The following is a 19,629-nucleotide window of genomic DNA, read 5'->3' on the forward strand; positions in this document are numbered from 1 at the left end:
ATTGCACGGCAATTTGTGTTTGGTTTGATTACTTTTTCATTTAGCAGAGGGATACCCCAAAATGACATCTTCACTGTGAATGACAACCATGACAAATGTTGCATTCCATAGACGTTGACAACACAGCACAGTACACGTGATGCTCCCATAAGCATGCTCTGGGACTGTACACTAGGATTGCCAAGATGGTGGTGTCCTCATTATTATGAAACATAAGGAAAAAAATAAAAAGGGGTGACCCACTGCTTTATTTTCATGTTTCAGATATGGTTAGTTCATGTAGAAATACTGAGTGTACTGTCATAAGGCATGTACAGTTTGAAGAGTACTGCAGCTTTCAACTCCAATGACACCTGTAACCAAAAATAAGTACTATATTTTTACACTGCTTCATCTCGTCAACTGCATTTGACAAAAACTGAACACTGTTTTTCCTGTTTTTGCTGAAATGAGACAATTCTTTATCATAGAGAACTGAACTTGTGTACTATACACTTCAGAGAAAAAAACAAAACAACCCAAAACTGTAGGCTCCAGGTGGTTCATTCAGCCTGCATCTGGAAACGTCACTGATCAACGCTCGGGGTGGGAAGAGGAAAATTAACTGTCCAAGCGCCCTTACATCTCCCCTCTCCCTCCTGCAAACTACTAATTTATCACAAATTTTGTATCCAAGCCTTGACATGATTCCCTTTAAAAAAAAAAAAATGGCATCCTTTGGAGTGACAAATACCCATCTTTCCACCCCAGTCCTCTCTGATGTAGCAGCTTGAAAGTTCTCAGTATATCCCTATCCCCCCAGAATCAGGTGATTTCTCCTCAGGCAGGCCTCTTGCTCCTCTTCCATGGCTCATCTCTGTCTTAGATGGCATGGTTACTGTAGCTTATGTATGTCTGCTTTGAGGCCAACACTGTAAGTAATGGGATAGAAGAAAGAAGGAAAGGGTTAAAAATGCAACAGGTGAGATTCAAATAGGCATGGAACAGAAACCAGATTGTTGGAATTCAGAATGATGTGAAGTTCAATTAATGGAGGACTCAATTGCATAAGCACAGGTGGAACTAATTATAATAGCTGGATGCCAGTGTTAAATTGTCTTTTCAGGAATATCTCACATTATCATGTCTACAATTCAAAATAAAATGTTAGGGAGATGTGTGAAATAAACTTTTAATAAAAATTCAACAAAATCTGAAATCACACCCCATTTAATAAAATCTGCATGTACTATGTATATTACTATATCATAAAAACGTGATAAAAGAGGAAGTTTTTCTGTGGTATTACTTTTGCACTGGTGTTTCGTATCACTCTTTCATCGTTCAGTTTTGATGTCATTTACTGTTTTGTTTGGGTTCAGCACCACAAATATGTGTCTTGGTCTTGGCAGCAAAACTGCATTTTTAGGGTTGGAAAAGAGGTCGTAGTTTAGGTTAAAAGGTGAAGGTAGCCACCTTTTTCCAAAGTTTTGTTGCCAGTTTGGCATGGGCCCCTTTCAGGAATCACAAAAACATCAGTGATGCAGGCACAGAATAATCTTCCAATTTAAATACATTAACTCCCAAAAATCATGCAGACTGTGAATAAAAAACATGATAATTCCTCCCCTTGTATACATACAAATGCATGACATTTTCATATCTGCTTCCTGTTTTGCCGTGAGACTGGTCTGTATGGTAACACTGCAGACATTTTACGAAAATAGCAGCATCATAAGGTTTGACAGCAATGCCTGTGTATTCAGAATCACTGGGCTTTTGTACTCATATCAGCATCTGTACCTGCTTCTACAGCAGCCTAAGATCAGGGAAAACTCTATTTTTTTATATTATACATTTTCTTTTTACATTATACAATGAAATTAAATCCAAAATGCAAACTACTAGGCAGATCACAACAATAGCATAAAATGTGGTAATAACCATTCAAATGCGAGTATTTCACCACATGCAAAGACCTGTGATTTCTGTGTGCATCAAGCAAAGCATGCAGCAGTCAGTGTATTGCCATTCTGATTGTAGTGTGCTAGGTGTAAAATACAATTAAGGCAATATGTGATCTGTCCTGGCCCGATAACTTTTGCCATCAAAGTTTGATGAAGGTTCTAATTATTCTTCAACATAGAAATTTATGAGCAGTGAATAAAACACGTATGACAGATGACCAGAGGGCAGACCACAGTGACCATAACAAGCCCAGACCACTGGCCAAATGTGATTGTCATACATATGGTACCTATGTGTATGTGTGCACTCGTGCTTGTCTGCACACATATGCCTGTGTGCAAGTGTCACCGTATGTGTAATTTTTTTTTTTTAAGTGAAACTGTACTCAGTGAGCATGCTCGGTGGTGGTAATCACACTACCAATCTGCCAATCTGCCCACAGCAGCCTTGGTTGATTGGATTCATCCCTTCTGACATATTCAATCAGAAGACAGCTGAAAGCCAGAGTAGGGGCAACAAGTGCTGCAGAGGATAGATGTGCAATGGTAAATTCTTCTGGTATATTTGCCAGGGCCATACTGGGTGTGTGCACAGGGGCGGTATTCTTGCCATTTCATCCAAAGCATATCTTCCAAGAAAAGCATTGATAAATGAACCTTATTTGAATATTTATGTGCTGTGAGGCCAAGATAAAGAATAGATGGTCCAGAAAGAATTGGAGCTGGCAGACCCATCTGTCTTTTCCTGTTCACTCTTATTGTTGTTGTTGTCCCATTACCACAAATTCCTTCTTTTGTCAACAGGGAAACAAATTACAGGGGACACATGGCTATCGCTTGTCTCCTCTCAGGCAGAGGGGTGTCATCTTCTCACATTAACATGCTTTACCATGCTGATTGGCCATTTTACAGCACCACACACCAATATTGTTTATTCAAGTTAATATCCCTTGGTCCAGGGTGGATTTGTGAGTGTGTGATTAATGCTTGTAGCAGGGATGCTTTCTGCATTGTATAGGCAGGCATAGGTGTTGTGGTGAACATTAGCAGAAATTAACAGGGAAAAAAAATGTTATTGTCTAATCAGGTTACCTGAGAGTCTAAAGTCCCTCACAAGGCTCCCCTGCCTCAACACAATCTGACACATAAGCACAAAGAGCAGTTGTTAGAGTCACAGTTCAAACTGGAGGGTAAGACTCAGCATCTATAAATTGGCTCTATAATTGGATAAGATATAACAATTCCATTTTAAAGTAGGAAAAAAGCATAAAAGTAAGTGTTTTTTTTTTTAAACATCATTTGATCCTTTTCAGCTTGTCAGAGTGAAAAATCAGGACCTTAATCAGAACATGTGGGGTTTCTTGAGTGAATTTATGCCTGCCCCCACACAGGCACTGCGTATTCATACCATTTATCTTGGTGATTGAAATATCCTCTTCCCCAACACTGAGCTACCCTTGTTTTCATCCCTTTCAAAATCAGAATAGTGTGGGCACCCTGTCACACCTTCTGACTGACAAATCCAGTTTGGTGAGAGTTAGTGAAAAATGAAAAGTGAGAAACTATTTTGCTGTTCCATGCAGAAATAATCCTTAAAAAATAGCAAATCAACTTCCAGCCTATTTAATATCTAAAAATATCCTATGTATTTTCACATTGTATATGTGGGACAAGCTCATCGGTCCTTAGTAAATGTAAAAAGAGAATGAAACTGTAAACATTAGCCTTCTACCAACCAGTTTATTCCTTGAATATTGGGAGGTTGGGAACACTCAACTCCTACTCCACTTCAGTGCTAGCTAGAAGCTAATACTCCTATCACTTCTAATTATTTCCCTTGTATTGTTTGTCAGCTGCAATGGCTCATATTCAAAAAGAAGCTATAGCATAACTCTGCTTTAGCCAACATTATAATTGCATCATAATTTCTTATTTGCTCACATAACTTATTTGCTAATCTCCCAGAGCTGGTGAAGAAAAAAAAATATGTTCACCTAAAAGGAGTTCATTATTTTCAAACAGACACGTTTTATGGAGCTAAATTGGGGCAATAAAGTTTATTAGAAAAAAAAAATTTTGAAACTGAAAAATTATTTTGAACCTGAAAAAAAAAAATTTAAACAGGAAAAAAAAGTTTTGCAACTGAAAAAAAAATAGTTTGAAAATGAATAAAAGTTTTGCAACTGAAAAAAAAAGATGTGAAACTAAAAAAAATAAAAATTCAAAACTACATTTCAGGTTCAAGGTTTTTTTTTTTTGCACTTTCAGATTTTTTTTTTCAGTTTCAAATTTTTTTTTTCCGAGTTCAAACTTTTGGCCCTGTTTTGGCGTGGGGGGCGGAGCCTCAGATGACGAGGGTGTGGAATCATGACTGACAGCTCAACACAGTGGCTGAACAACATAGTCCCAGCTGTTGCATTCAGGGAGTCATGTATTCATATAAGCTGCTTGTATCGGTGAAGCATGTTATCTTTCAAAACCAATCACATGCATATAGAATATCGATGATGCGTTAAAGACATTTCCAATTCCCACGGTCCCTGAATGCAACACCTGGGACTATGTTGTTCAGCCGCTGCTTTGAGCTGTCAGTCACGATTTGAACTCGAAAATTTGAAACTGTGATAAAAAAATCTGAAAGTGCAAAAAAAAACCTTGAACCTGAAATGTAGTTTTGAAAATTTTCTTTTTAGTTTCACATCTTTTTTTTTTTTTAGTTGTAAAACTTTTTTTCATTTTCAAACTATTTTCTTTTTTCAGTTGCAAAACTTTTTTTTTCCTGTTTAATTTTTTTTTTTCTGGTTCAAAATAATTTTTCAGTTTCAAAATTTTTTTTTTCGAACAAACTTTATGGCCCCAATTTAACGTTTTCTCGGTAACTGTGACACCTACATACAGAGCGCATCGACTGCTCCTGGTTGGTCTGTCGTTCATTTTATTGCACTTTATTACAGACAGATTTTTATCAGATGCGATACCAACCTTGTGTTTCAAGACTTTCACAAAGTTCAGATTTGGCCTCTCCGTTGGGCCTCAGGCCACCCTTAGGGTTGAACTTGTTGGACATGGTGGCTGCAGTGACCACAGCCTTTAGGCTACGTTTGCGCTTGGGTACGTTCTGCTCTGGATGGAAAAGAACCACGTAGACCTTAGGCATGTAGAGCATTCCCAGAGAGACCGATGCACTGAGGCTTATAGAGATGGTCAGGGTTGTAGTCTGGATATACATCTGTAATATTAAAGAGACAATAAAGACAAAATAATAATTTGTTTGGCAGTACTGTGTCATGGAAAGAAAAGTTCCAATCTCAAATTAAACAGAGCATATAATAATGATGATTGTGTTTCTCAGAACCTGCATAGTTTGAGCTACAGAGCGAAGTGCTTGTCCTTCATCCAAAAGGAAGTTTAGTGGAGGATATTTTTATGTATCACATCTTATATAGCAAAACCTTTACGCAAACTCGTGACTGCAGAGTTCCCTCATCATTGCAGTGTTTATTTGTTTTATGATATACATATAAAAGAAAAGCTCCCCCCGATGCATAAATGTTTTTACCCTGAGGTTTTAGACAGCAGCATACAGATTGTGTGTTTTCTGAAGCCAGTGACAGCTGCTACTCACAGCTGGGTAGCAGATACAGTACATAGCTACAGGCAACAACTGGGGAGTGGAAAGAAACATCCTACAGCATAATAAAACAGCCTACAAGTGATTTTTCTGATTTCTTAGTGTAGAGAATGTGATGAGTCAGGGCAGAGGCTGGCAGGTAGATAATATGTGACATTGATTCATCTTTATGAAATGCTTCACATATCTGTTCAAGGTGCAAAACCGGTGATAAAATATGAAAATACGGTTTCCTTGATTTAAATTTTAACGTCACGAACCGACGAAAGAAACAGAAAAACAGCTTACTTTGCCTCTCTAAAGTTGCTAAACAGGAGACAGCAAGTGTACAGTGGAAACGCAGCTGAGAAACATCCTTCAAAGAGATTTGCCTGAGGTTTTGTTTGGCATTACATTTACAGACATCACAAATGACTGAGCTGTTTGACATGGGAATAGCCAAAAGGTCTCTTGTCAACAGTTATAGATGATGTTCCCCAACATACAGTTGTGACATACTCCAATCAGCCATAACATTAAAACGCCTGACCTTATATCCTCTAGATCCCTCTCATGCTGCCAAAACAACTCTGAACCATTGAGGCACACAGTCCACAAGACCCCTGAAACCGTCCTGTGGTATCGGGCACCAAGACATTTGCAGCAAATACGTTTTGTAAGTTGTGATGTGGGGCCTGAATGGATAAGACTTGTTTTCAGTATTTTTAAAGATTGTATTATACGTAGTTTTTGTTGTGATGCTTATATTATTTATTCTGTAGTTACATTAGATGATTTTGATATATTTTATAAATATATTGTAAATATTTTTGGTGCTACGGCCATGCTGATGTGGTGGGGTTTTTTTTGTGGGCTACAGTCACCTCTATGCTGTGTTCTCTTTGCTTGGTGTATTTGTTAATTTCATTCTCTCTGCATGGTTTTCACCAAATGAAAATTGGAGCTCTGGAAACTCTGGACTGCCCCTGCACTTTTTTTCATTTCCATACACCTCAAGTCATATGGTTGCTGTCCTAAAAAGTGGTTGTTACACCCTGAACACTACACTGTTGTGTAGTCATCAGGGCTATATAAAAGACCCTTTCTCTTGCCCAGTTCTTCTGCTCTCAGCTTATGATGTGTACATATATAATATGATTTATGACTTATGCTCTCAACTTATTACAGAATGTTACTTTGTAGTACCATGACCATCAGCACAACTAGACGTCAGTATTAGGTGGCAAAAATTACACTGTAAGATACATTTTGTTTTGTGTAGCATCAGTAAGTGCTTAGTTTGCATGCTACAGATATAATAATGTTAGTTCAAGTTGAAAGGCAAACATAAAATCTTGTCATGACATTCCATGGCATGTTGATGTAAAACAAAAACCAAAATCTAAAGAAGCCTTGTTGAAATTAAGCTGCCGAAAGCCATGTCATTTTAGAGAAAAAAAGATGTCAGTGGGAGATGGAAGTGATAGAGCCCCATGTTCCACTGTACAGCAAACAGCACACAAGCATTTCTTGGTGATAGAGGGGGAGTGTTGTAATCTCCTGAGAAGATTACACATGGCCCAGGGTGAGTTTGGAACAATATTGCCAGCCCTCTGGAGTACAGAGTGGAGTTACTCTGTGAGAGGAGCCAAGACCCTTGTCCACTTCCATCAGCCTTCATGACATAAATTTTCCTTGACGTGCTGAAATGATTACCAATCTTCACTATTGGCACAGTGAAAGAACAGAACCAGAGACAGAAATTATTGTGGACTTTCTTTGAAGCCAGATTGCTCCTTTTTTTTTTTTTTTTTTTTTAATGGATTCCTTGTTCAGAGTATGTGACCCATATGAACATGAACACTAGAACATACTCCCACAGTGTTGCCAAGCCCTTGCATAGTATTCAAACATTTTGCCCCTCCCCCCAGCACACCCACGAAATCCACTGAATTATTGTTGTTGCACCACCTGGTATAAATGTAAGAAACTGTGTGACTGGAAACATCTCTGGGTTTTCACAACTGAAGACTCAACCAACCTAATACAGACTGGGTCTAACTTATTTATTGTTGATGTTTAGTAAACATTTTCTCTGAGTCGGCTCCAAACTATTTGACTGCATGCCACACAGCAGTTTAAATATTGCAACTCAAGTTAGTGTACGGTGATTTTTGTCTAAAAAACATTTTCCACCAGCTTTTGTGTTTAAGACTTCAGGCTTTGACTGTGAATATATCAAATTTAGCATTTTAATATGGCCTATCCAATACTTGTTCTTTTATGACAGCTTTGTGACAGCTTTGAGGGGTCCATTGTCTGCCAGTAGTAGCAGCTACACCCAGACAAAGCTGGATGGGAAGCCTCTGCTCTTATGAATAGGGAAAATGCACAATAAGGGAACAAACTTGGCTAATGGCAGACATTTTGACTTAATTTTGTGTAACATATGTGCAATAAAGATGGCTCAGTTCAGTGAAATGTCTTAGTAAACCATGACAGTGAACCAGATTCACAAAAGCAGTTCCAGTGGAAGCATACCTAAGTCCAATGCAGCGATCAGTAACACATCTCAACTGTGACAAGTCAACATGTCAGCTGTGAAAAATTGTCAAATCTATTATCAGATGAAATTAAGAGCAGCATTATTCCTCATATTTTCCTGTTACATAATATAAATAGTTCAAACTTATAGGCTGAAGCTACAGTGGATAATGCTTTTAACCAAGTCTTATAACATCAGTTAAAAATTTAGATTAAACAAATATTATTTATGCATATTGACATTATGTTTAATGGTCTAAAATTATAACAACATTCTGTGAATAAATAGAACACACTGCATCTCACAAAGTAACAGTGAATTGCTTCTCAAAAAAACTGCAGAATATAACAAAATGTGAAGGACCTAATTCAGTCCCTATAGTTTGTGATGTTGTTTTACCATTAGGCTGTCTAAAGATTTAGCTTGTGGTGTAAATCAATATGACCTTCAGCCTTAAAACAAGTCTTTGATTTGTGTATGTGCCAGTTCAATTAAATGAAAACCCTGTAATACAGTGAATGATTTCCCCTATCAGTTTATCCACCTGCTCTTCACTGGTGGGCATACGAGTGAAGGCCAGAAATTATTTTCACCTTGGCTGCCTCATGAATGGCTCTGTTCACATTCATGAATTACCATGGCAAATGGCAGCAAACATGTTTACAAAAAAATTATATCCATTGTTTATTACAGCCATATTTTCTGTCAGACTGAGGAGCCTGTTGTCCAATAAACTCCAGATGTTACTATCAGAATATTGGTACTTTGTTTTTAACAGACACTCTTTCAGGATATTAAGAATCCAAAGGCTGCTGTTATTGCTATACTATTCCCATATTGAAGCTTCTGTTGCAATTGGTGGCTTGGCTTTTCCACTCTCTGCTTTTTAGATGTACATCTGTGGTGCACAACCTCAAAATTAGCACTTTTAAGAGCTAATTTGTGATTCACTTTCAACTGACAAGAAACATCAACAACGACAGTAATTTTATGCTACTTCACACACATGCGTTCGCTATTTCTGTGTGCATGAATGTGCAGTGATTGACTACTCAGTATACGCACCAAGTGAAGCTGAATCAAACCCACAGAAACACAATTAAAGAAAACATATCCAAGCAAATTTGAGGTGAATGAATTATCCTCACAAGCTGACTTTAAAAGGCTTGTAATCCCACAGTGGCGCACAAAGCCCATCAGCTCATGATGAATAGCACCACATACACAGACACAAGAAGTTGATGGTATACAACAAACAATTTGAGTGGCCATTTTCTTCATAATAAGTAGCACAGGAAATATAAAAGAACTACAACTGGAAAACTGACATCTGAACATGCACAAGTGAGCTCACTAGACATGAAGCTATTGTAGTCTTTGTAAATAAATAAAGAACAGTTGTGAAAGCCTAGAGACGGCATTGGCATCATACAGTTCTAAAACAACTATACAGCTGGGATGCATTTGATTTGTGACCTTACTTTTAACAAATTTTAAATGGGATGCTCACCTTTTCTGCTGATTGTGAGGTCCCAAAGAAGATGGGGATAAAGGCAAGCCACACAATGCAGGTGGTGTACATTGTGAAGCCGATGGGCTTTGCCTCGTTGAATGTCTCTGGAACCCCTCTAGTCTTGATGGCATAAACTGTGCAGGTGACCATCAGCAGCATGCTATAACCCAGCAGACAGATGAGAGACAGGTCTGATATATCACATTTCAACACACCACGGGCCATGTCAGGATTTGCTGTGCGCTGGTCCTCATAGTCTATGATGGCTTGTGATGGGTCAACACCAAACCAAATGCACACTCCAAGGAGCTGCACTGATATCAGACTAAATGTGATAACTAACTGAGAGGCCGGGGAGATGAATCGAGGGGCACTGACCGACATCTTGCCCTGCTCAAAAATCCTGTAGATCCTATTCGTCTTGGTAAGCAGTGCTGCATAGCTTATACTCATACCCAGACCAAGGAAAATCCTCCGCAATGAGCATACAACCACATCAGGAGCAGAGATCATAAGGAATGTCGTAGCATAGCACAGAAAGATACCTGTCAGCAACACATAGCTAAGTTCTCGACCAGATGCCTTAACAATTGGTGTATCATTGTAGCGCACGAAGGTTACAACCACTAACAAAGTGGCCATAATCCCCAAGACGGCAATGAGGACTGGAATCACGGCCCATGGGGAGCTCCACTCTAGCTTGATAATGGGAATGGGAACGCAGCCAGTGTGGTTCTCATTGGGACGCAAATCAAAGCGGCACATCTTGCAGGTGTGAGTGTCTGCCTGATACTGGTAACCATCACAATTCTCGCAGTGCCAACAACATGGAATTCCTTTCACTGTCTTCTTGCGCTGCCCGGGACGACAGGGTTGACTGCATATAGAGGAAGGGACTTCTTGTGTTCCACCAGGCCACTGCATCTCGTTAGTCTAGAGGGAAAAGTAAAAGAAAAAAGAGCTGTAATCTATAACTGACTATACAGACTGTTTTTTCAGCATTTTTTCTTCGTTTCTAAATTTTTTAAAATTATTTTCCTGTGTCAGTGAGTGTATACTTGGCTTTTCCAAAATGTTGTTGACCTATAGCTCAGTACCCTGGAGACACAGACTCACAGTGCATTTTTATGTAGACATAATATACTGTATCTCCCCATACTATGCAGTTATTTATCATAGTACAGTTGGAAATACTTTGAAGGGGTCATTATATTATATAAGAATGTGATGTATGGTGCATGATATATGATGACACACACACAGAAGTGCATCATAGAATAAACAAATTGTGAATGAAAACAACAGGAAATTATTTTACTGCTTAATAACTTTCAGGTAATGTTGTACTTACGTTGAGGAAAGACAAGTAAATAGGGCTGAGCTGCTTGGTACTGCAGTTTCAACAGTGCAGAGCAGTATTATCATTCGCTTTGCTGTTGCATTGATACTATTACTTATTTATTCATTTATTTATGTATTAACGTGGTTTAATTAAGAGGATTTATTAACTGAAATGGGCGTGGGAATGGATAGGAAAGTTTAATTCAAACTCCCAAATGGTTAAATGATTGATTTTGTGTTTCAAAAAATATGATATTCCATATTTTTCTTAGAGGTCTCAGCTGGTGATGTTGGCAAGCTGGTGATTTGTGTAACTCAGGTTCTTGATGTCTACAATAATCCAAAATCATACCTACTGTGTGCATGTAAACAAAATAAGAACGCATAGAGGCTCATGAATCATTCATAACAATACACGACGAATACATATTTTACCTCAGAGGGTTTGGCATTTAAAATAAAGTAGCTTTGATAAATAACATATGCAACCCTGCAGATTCTGTGCACTATGTACAAAACTCAAAAATTTAAAGGAACATTTTGAAAACACATCAGATATCAATAGGGAAAATCATAGTGGATATCTATACTGACATGGACTGGATAATGTATTAGGAATGAAAGGATACCACATTGTTTGATGGAAATGATAATTATCAACCTACGGAGGGCTGAATTCAAAGACACCCCAAAAATCAAAGTGAAAAACTGATGCAGCAGGCTCGTCCATTTCACCAAAAAATTTCATTGCAGCAACTAAAAACGGTATTCTGTAGTTTGTATGCCCCCCATGTGCTTGCATGCATGCCTGATAACGTCAGGCCATGCTCTTAATGAGATGACGGGTGGTGTCCTGGGGGAATCTCCTCTCAGATCTAGTTCAGGGCATAACTAAGCTCCTGGACAGTCTGAGGTGCAATCTGGAGGCATCGGATGGACCCAAACATAATGTCCCAGAGGTGTTTTATTGGATTTGGGTCAGGTGAGCATGGGGGCCAGTCAGTGGTATCAATTCCTTGATACTCCAGGAATTGCCTGCATACTCTTATCACATTGTTGTGCACCAGCAGAAACCCAGGACCCAGTGCACCAGCATAGGGTCTGACAATGGATCCAAAGATTTCATCCCAGTATCTAACGGCAGTCAGGGTGTCGTTGCCTAGCTTGTAGAAGACTGTGCATCCCTCCAAATGCCTCCAGTTTAACTGACTTGATGCCATACTCTGATTAAAAAATGTTCCTTTAGTTTTTTTGAGCAGTGTACAGTACCAGTCAAAAGTTTGGACACACTCACTTGTCCAAACTTTTGACTGGTACTTGTATATGTTAAAGAGGAAATTGCTGTTACTGTTTAAATAATGACAGTCATTGGTATTACTGTCAAAATAAGGTTAATGCAAAAATGTTGTTTAATTCATTACAGAGCTGCTGGCATCCTCTTAATTGTGAGAGTAAATGTGGCCATTCTGCACAATGCTCTCTGTTGACCTAAAGCATCTCTATTTTTTTTTAAATTCTAAATCAAGCAGGAAAAGGATGAGTTGAGTGATTATTCTGTTAAATGTTTCCCTACAAAGCCCCATATAAGCAAGATGTATTCAGCATAAATGGAGAACATTCATCTTTGAAGTAAAAGCTGTGCCTTTTGCTTCATCTTCAAAGTAAAAGTTGTACCTTTTACTTTAAACATATTGTTTTCAGTGCCTTCAGAGTAAAATTTGCACCTTTTACTTTGAACGTGCTTAAAGCAATACATCTCAAAAGGTGGAACTTTTAGTTTGAAGGCAAATGGTCTGATATGCATTACACTCTCCATAGTTTCAGTACCATTTACGCAAGTAGTTTGCAGGTTTTTGCAGACAAATTGATATCCTCCACGCAAACTGCAGATCACCATGGCAGTCTTCTAGCAACCAAAGCAATGATAAGAAGGTTTTCGGCACAGCGCTGCATACAGCCTTGCAACCAATTTCACCTAGCAACTTCCAGCAACCACTCACAACCAGTCAGGGAATACGTAGTGACTGGTGGTTACTGGAGGTCACTGACCACTGTCTAGGCCTGTGTGACTGGAACCTAAAGTGTTCACTGTAAGAATATTTCAGACATTTTTTATCTAACAGTCAAAATATACATACGTCTAAGTGTAGCTGGTCTGTCCAGTGGCCAATGATTTTGTATTCTGGGATGTTTTTTGTTATCTGGTATTGGTAGATTTCATAACGACCAGGAGCATCGCCATTCTCATTGAAGACCACAGGGGTGCCAGCAATTCCTAAAGAAGGTAAAGAGAAAAAAAAGTTCTCTTGTTATTTTGTCTTAAAGAAGATTTTGTTAAAACTGAAACCCAGTGTTGATCATTGCCAAAAAAATTCAAGGTTTTGTTTTCATGCCCTGAAATTAAATTAGGCTGCAAGGGAACTTCAAGTTTGTGCTGCTATAGTGTTAATGATGGCAGCAAAATAGATGTTGACAGGCATGTTGTCCTGGTCCTTTGAGAATGTCCAGGGCTGCTGTCTGTTCATGTTCCCATATCATTTCACACTCTTTCATTCTGCTTATTGCCCCATTGCCTGTTATCCACTAGGTCCCTCTCAGAGTGCTAATGAACGACAGCACTGATTTTGATTACCACTTTGAGGTCTCTCTTGTGTCTCTGCTTCTCTTTCCAAGCCAACCTACAATCCTCTCTTGAGCTTCATAACTTGTTATAAAATGTTGTTTTAAGGGGTAGAAGATTTACAGAATTAGTGAAGGAGCCCACCACAAAGCTTCTCTGAGGAATGAAACATTAATAGCATCTCAGTTCATTTATTTCAAATACTATATTTGCGTTTTCGCTTTTGATTAAATCTAATAATAGTCAGCAATTCTTTAAGAGCTTGAAATGATGAGTGGAAAGTACAAAAATGGCCCTAATTAACTTTTAAGTGTATTTTGGATTTAGATTTTGGATCTTATGTACAGTACATTTTAGAGAAGCATCAACAGGATAAGACTGCAATTTCTGCACCAGAAAAATTGACAATGTATGTACAATACATACAAATTGTGTATACAATTGACTGTGTTTTCTAGCACCGGAGAGAGTTTATCATGTTCTACAAGTATTCACTGTACTATCCTCTGTCATAAGCAAAAAAGGAACTGTGTACTTGAGTGTTTTGTTCTTTTTAATAGGTCACAGTATTGATTGTTGATTGTTTGAACCTATGAACCAGAGTTGGAAGCCTGTGAGTAAGGCTTTGAGACCAGATGAACTTTCTCTACCACTGCAGATTTGTGTTTGTCAGAGAGAATGTAATTGCATTAGTATCATCCTGGTGTATTATCCAGAGGGCATGTCTAAGACAACAGCAGGCAGTAATTGCAATTATGAAGATTTCCGTGCTCACCTCAGCAATAGAAGGAATCTGAGTAGGATGTGTATTTCCACTAATTTGATTGCCTTAATCAATTAGTTTCACATCTTAACTTACAAAAAAAAAAAAAAAAAAAACTCAAACCCAGCAAATATTAACACTTTGTTTTTTTTAAATAGTGAGGTCTAAATTTTGAGGAAACTAAAGACTGAGTCAGTACATAAAGAGCAAGTGTATGCAGGGCAGTGTTTAAGCACTGTGTTATTAATAACATGAAAATCAGATGGATAATACATTCATATGTGAACATAATTAACAATTACTCACACCTGGGAAAGTTCTTTTTTTTTGTATTACTTAAATTCGAGGTTAGCTGAAATGATTATTCAGGTATCCTTTGTGTAGTTATGCAGTTTTTCAATTTCAGGATTCAGATATTCAGCACCATTGTTGCCATCTTAACTACTTTGTTTTTCACTTAATATTTTTTAAATCATATAACAAAAAATATAAGTACAGTACTGCTTCCCTATTGCATGTCTTCCTGTCCTGCAAGAACTCACACTGCAGTGCTCAGACTACCCTTCCATTGTTATTAACTAATCAATTTCCCAGATTTAGGGACCCATGGTGTTGTTGATAAACTTTTCAGTACCTACTCTTCAGCTTTTATTCTCTTTTATGACACTTGGGCCAGGAAAGTATAGTCTTTCAAATAATATCAGACCATCACAGTTTGGTTTATTGCTTAAGATCCGGTACATAGACTGCACATTTAAATTTGTGATCCCTCTAAATGCCAATGCTTAATTTGGACAAGAATGCGATCCAGATCTACATCACAATTCAGCTGGTTCTTCCAATCCATATGTTCCACGAGAGAGCATATGGATTTTTTTCTCCAGAGAGAAAAAAATAAAAAGAGCAGTCTGAGCATATGTCCATGAAATCTAAACTTCCCTTCACACCATGCATGAACTTCAACCCCGAATCCAGAGTGATATGCTATTTGTAATATTTCCTTGAATGTATCACATCAATATCTCCCAGTTTTTATTATTTTAATTTGAAATGTAGCTGTGAAGATATGCTTTATCTCCCAATGGTAAAGAATCCTCCCAAAAATTCACAGACTTTTGAGAAATTCTGCTAGCACCAACCAAACCTGCTTGGCAGAGGTAACAAATAGCATATTTATAACATATAACATACTGTATATCTACCTTAATTTTTGCTTACTGGTCTTATGAAAACAGGCAGAACAGAACAGTCTTATGTCTTGCAAGGTTTACTTTGTAAAGCAAAGTGTCTGGGGAAAAATAATATTAAGTAGAATTACTACTTAATTACTACTAGAACTGTTTTTTCTTGAATCTAACCAATATCAATTTCCTTCAGTGTCACATAGATAACAATCTTAATATGATGCATCAAAAAGTATCATGTATCATGTAATATATCTGTAATGATTGGGGTGTCAGCATGTATACCTATAGAAAATTCCCATAATACACTGGGATCATATGGACACGACATTGTTTAGACCTTTTAGTCTCCAATTCTGTAAACTGAAAGACTCTTAAAAGCAAAGCAAGCTAGGCAGGATTCCGGTAATGTGAAGCATTGATTTTCAGTGCTGACAAACCTTCCAGTAACATAACACCATGAATAAAGTAATGCATAGAGAATTGAAGAAGTCTAATATTTTTTTACAACAGAGGCATAGAGCATTGCTGATTAAAACTTTACAGTGCTATGAGGATTGATCTATACTGTAGAACTAACCAAAGGTGACTTTTGGATAGAAATCCAAACAATTTCTTTCCCTATTCCTTTTGTTTGATTTTGCATAAGTATGGATTGACCCCCTTACACAGTAATAAGCACACTCAGAAACACTTTTAACATAGAAGGCTTTGCTGAGTGTGGCAGTGTTTCCTTTCAGTATCCATTAGGGATGAAAACTAATAGCTGCAAACATAAGTGTTAAGTTGATCTTTACTGTCCCTGACAATAATTCTTGGGTTCAGATTTGCAGACAAAAAAAAAAGAGCTCCAGCTTGTTGCTTACGACATATTGGAAACTAAATTTCTGTCTGTAAAAATTCTTTTTATGGGGGTAAAACACTTGATTAATTGTATGAAAAATCAGCAATCTGACTGCTGGACTATCAGATGGATTTCTGATATATCACATAATTTTGTCAGCTCTTTTACAGATGGAGCAGATTGCTGGTCTTTTATAAATGCTGTTAGTAACTGCATTTACAGTGTGTGGCTATAGTATTGATTTAGTTTTATAAAAATTGTTCTGTGGTGTAGCACCAATATTCTGTGCAGAGCAGATCGCATTTTTGTATTTTTAATTTTTATTCCTTTATTCTACTTGTGTTAAGTGCAGGGAAGGCTTTTTATGTTTAAAATCCTTACTTGTTTGAGGAAAGAAAATGTTGTCAAAGGAAGCAAATGGTGGTTGCTTGTAGGAAATGGAAAACAAACCAAGGACTTGCATATTTAATTCCCTTCTCTGGGGAATTTGGAGGCCAGGTTAACCCCTTGAACTCTTTGTCATGTTCCTGAAACAATTTCTGAACAATTTTTGCAATGTGGCAGAGTGCATCATCTTGCTCAAAGTTGCCAATGCCATCAGTGTATACCTATGCTGTGACTCAAATGAAGTGATCAGGTAGAAAAACACACGCATGAAAAGATATGAAAAGGATCCAGCAAATCAGGAGATGGGTAATGCACAAGGAATCAAGGCACAAATAATACAAGGAAAGGCTGGAATGCTCTACCACTTAGAGCAGGGGTCGGCAACCTGTAATCCGGAAAGAGCCATTTGAACCAGGTTTCCACGGAAAACAAAACAGTGAGAGCCGCAAATACTAGCGGAAGCCGGGCTACCGCGAGTGATGCATATATTGAGAAATGAAAATAAATAAATAGATAAATAAAATGATTTTATTTTAATATTTCAAGATCACAATAATGTTCCAATTTAAAACTACAACAAAAACCAAACTGACAAAAATAAAATGCACTTCAATTGGATATTAAGTCTTGGGTGTCCCTGACCTTGTAGCCAGTTGGACTTATTTTTAAAGGTATTTACCAAACTTGATACTTCCCAGACTGGAAAAAACCCTACAAGAACTGTTGTTATGGAAATGCTAAGACCCAGTCATCTAGCCTTTATAATCTGGCCTTGGTCAGTGCTGTTCAGATCATTACGCTTGCTCATTTTCCCTACTTCAAAAATGGACTCTTTCCTTATTTTTCACCCCTTGAGGCATCATTGTTAAGGTATAGCAATGCTATTTACTTTATAAGTGGTTTAAATGTATAGCTCATTGGTATAATTTCTACAGCCGCTAGAAATCTGTGAATTGAACGTAACCATTTCTTGTGTGATTTTTTTGTGCGAAAGCATCCCACTTTAAACACTTAAGAGTGGGATTCACTGGAGATACTGGCCAAGCTCTTGGCAGATATGTTAACAACTGAAGTCTGAATTCTGCAGAAGTGGTTAAGATGTGTTTTGTTTCATCCTTTATTTGTGTAATTTCCTGTATATTATTCTTGTCACATACTTAGCTGTGGAATGATTCTCCCTGACTGAAACATCCCACTCTATAATTGTCATAGAAATAAATGTCTCCATTACTATATAATTATCCGTGAGGGTGGAGCAGGTTTGAGACTGTGTCAGGCCACTCATGGTGCATTCTGCTTGATTGCATGGCCCTCTACTCTTGTCATATAATTAACTCAAGCTGTTATAACTACATACACTGACCTGAGGTAGACCTCAAATGTTCATACATTGTTTATTAAATCTTTGCAAACTAGATTATCTTCATGTCTGTGCTGCTTATGTATATAGCTCTTTTGTATACTAAGGTCAGTACTACTTCATAATATCATGCTATTAGGATTTTGTGAAATTATGCAAATGTGGTAGATTTTGTACATGCTGAAACCAGAAAAGGCCATTTCTTTGTCTTGGGTCAACTGGTAGCAAACACTTTTCTCTAAGAGGAAGTATTACAGTTTTACAAAGAACTGAATGGAAGCTAAACTTACAGAGTTGGTAAAAAAACCTTAATGAAATTTACATTGACATTTGTATACCAATGTCTAGAAAAATAAGGCTTTTTTAAAAAAAATATATAAAATAGTCAAATGTAACTTCCACAGTAAAAAATGTATGTGCAGAAAGTTAAAATGCCTTTAGCCATGGCAGAAATTGAAAAAAGAACCCTCAAAAAACAGTAATTGTTTTCACTCAAAATTTTAAGCAACTTTCTGCACATGCACTTTTCAGAGTGTACTCAGTATTTCTGTTTTTCTGTGACCTTTAAAAAAAAATCCCATACACCCAACTCCATTGCCCTTAAAACATATACCATCACAGCTCAACAAAAGAGGTACATCCATGGGAGAGCCAGTCAGCTAATAACAACATGAGTGAGAGCAAAAAATGATGAAATGAATATTCTAGTCTGCAATAACCAAATAAAGCAGAACAAAGTAATTTGAGAACTCCAGCCTCCTATTACTGTACACTTCACATGCTAAAATATAACAATTTATTAACTTAGCAAAATAATTAAGGAAATTTGTGTTTGGTAGATTATTCTTTGTTGTAACCATGCTTCTTGGCATTAAATGCCAAGGAAAGCAGAGTTGAGTATGTGGCTCCCATCCCTGGAAAACTTGCCAAATCTTCTCTGCCAATGCCAAACAGCTTTAAACTACATTAAATTACTAAATTTAAACTTACATTTAAATTACATTAAATACAATTAACTCATGTGTTTCTGTCTCCTGGGACGAATGCATACTGCATTTGCCACTGGCACTTTACATTGGACAACCACTGGAAAACTACTGATGCCTGTTTCTGTCGTGGTGTATATTAACATGCTTCCCACTCTCATTTACATATAATTTTAACTCAGCAGCCAGTGTACTTTAAGCAGAAGATCTCCTGTGTGGGCAATTCAAAGCTGACATGATAAGGCAGGAAACCTCACAAAGCACAGTTCCTGCACATCATCAACCATGATAAAACATGCTGTTCTGCTGGTGATTGTCAATCCTCCTACGGATCTCAGCCTTAGTACTTGCTGGGAGTAATTTACTTTCAGTAACCTGATAATTGGAAAACACTGTATAGTATACTTGCAAAGACTCTGCATGAACATGTTGGAGAGCCCAAAAATATGTCATACAAGGTGCTTTAGATAACACCTCACATGTCTCTGAATGGCAAATTAGCATTAGGTTGTGTCCTATTTCGATGTTTG

The 19,629-nt window shown here is 37.6% G+C and overlaps 1 protein-coding gene across 1 annotated transcript in view; it reads right to left on the reverse strand.

Annotated features, from left to right (window-relative positions):
- Positions 1-861: 861 nt before the first annotated feature.
- LOC115783409 (metabotropic glutamate receptor 4-like) overlaps positions 862-19,629 on the reverse strand; it is a 152,925-nt gene continuing 134,157 nt past the window's right edge. Inside the window, exons 7-10 of the mRNA XM_030734217.1 lie at positions 13,094-13,230; positions 9,612-10,547; positions 4,929-5,175; positions 862-911 (exon numbers count right to left, since the gene is read on the reverse strand). Coding sequence (XP_030590077.1) covers positions 862-911; positions 4,929-5,175; positions 9,612-10,547; positions 13,094-13,230 — 1,370 coding nt within the window. The remainder of the gene's footprint in view (positions 912-4,928; positions 5,176-9,611; positions 10,548-13,093; positions 13,231-19,629) is intronic.

Source organism: Archocentrus centrarchus, chromosome 7 (assembly GCF_007364275.1).
Source record: "Archocentrus centrarchus isolate MPI-CPG fArcCen1 chromosome 7, fArcCen1, whole genome shotgun sequence".
Classification (NCBI taxonomy): Eukaryota; Metazoa; Chordata; class Actinopteri; order Cichliformes; family Cichlidae; genus Archocentrus; species Archocentrus centrarchus.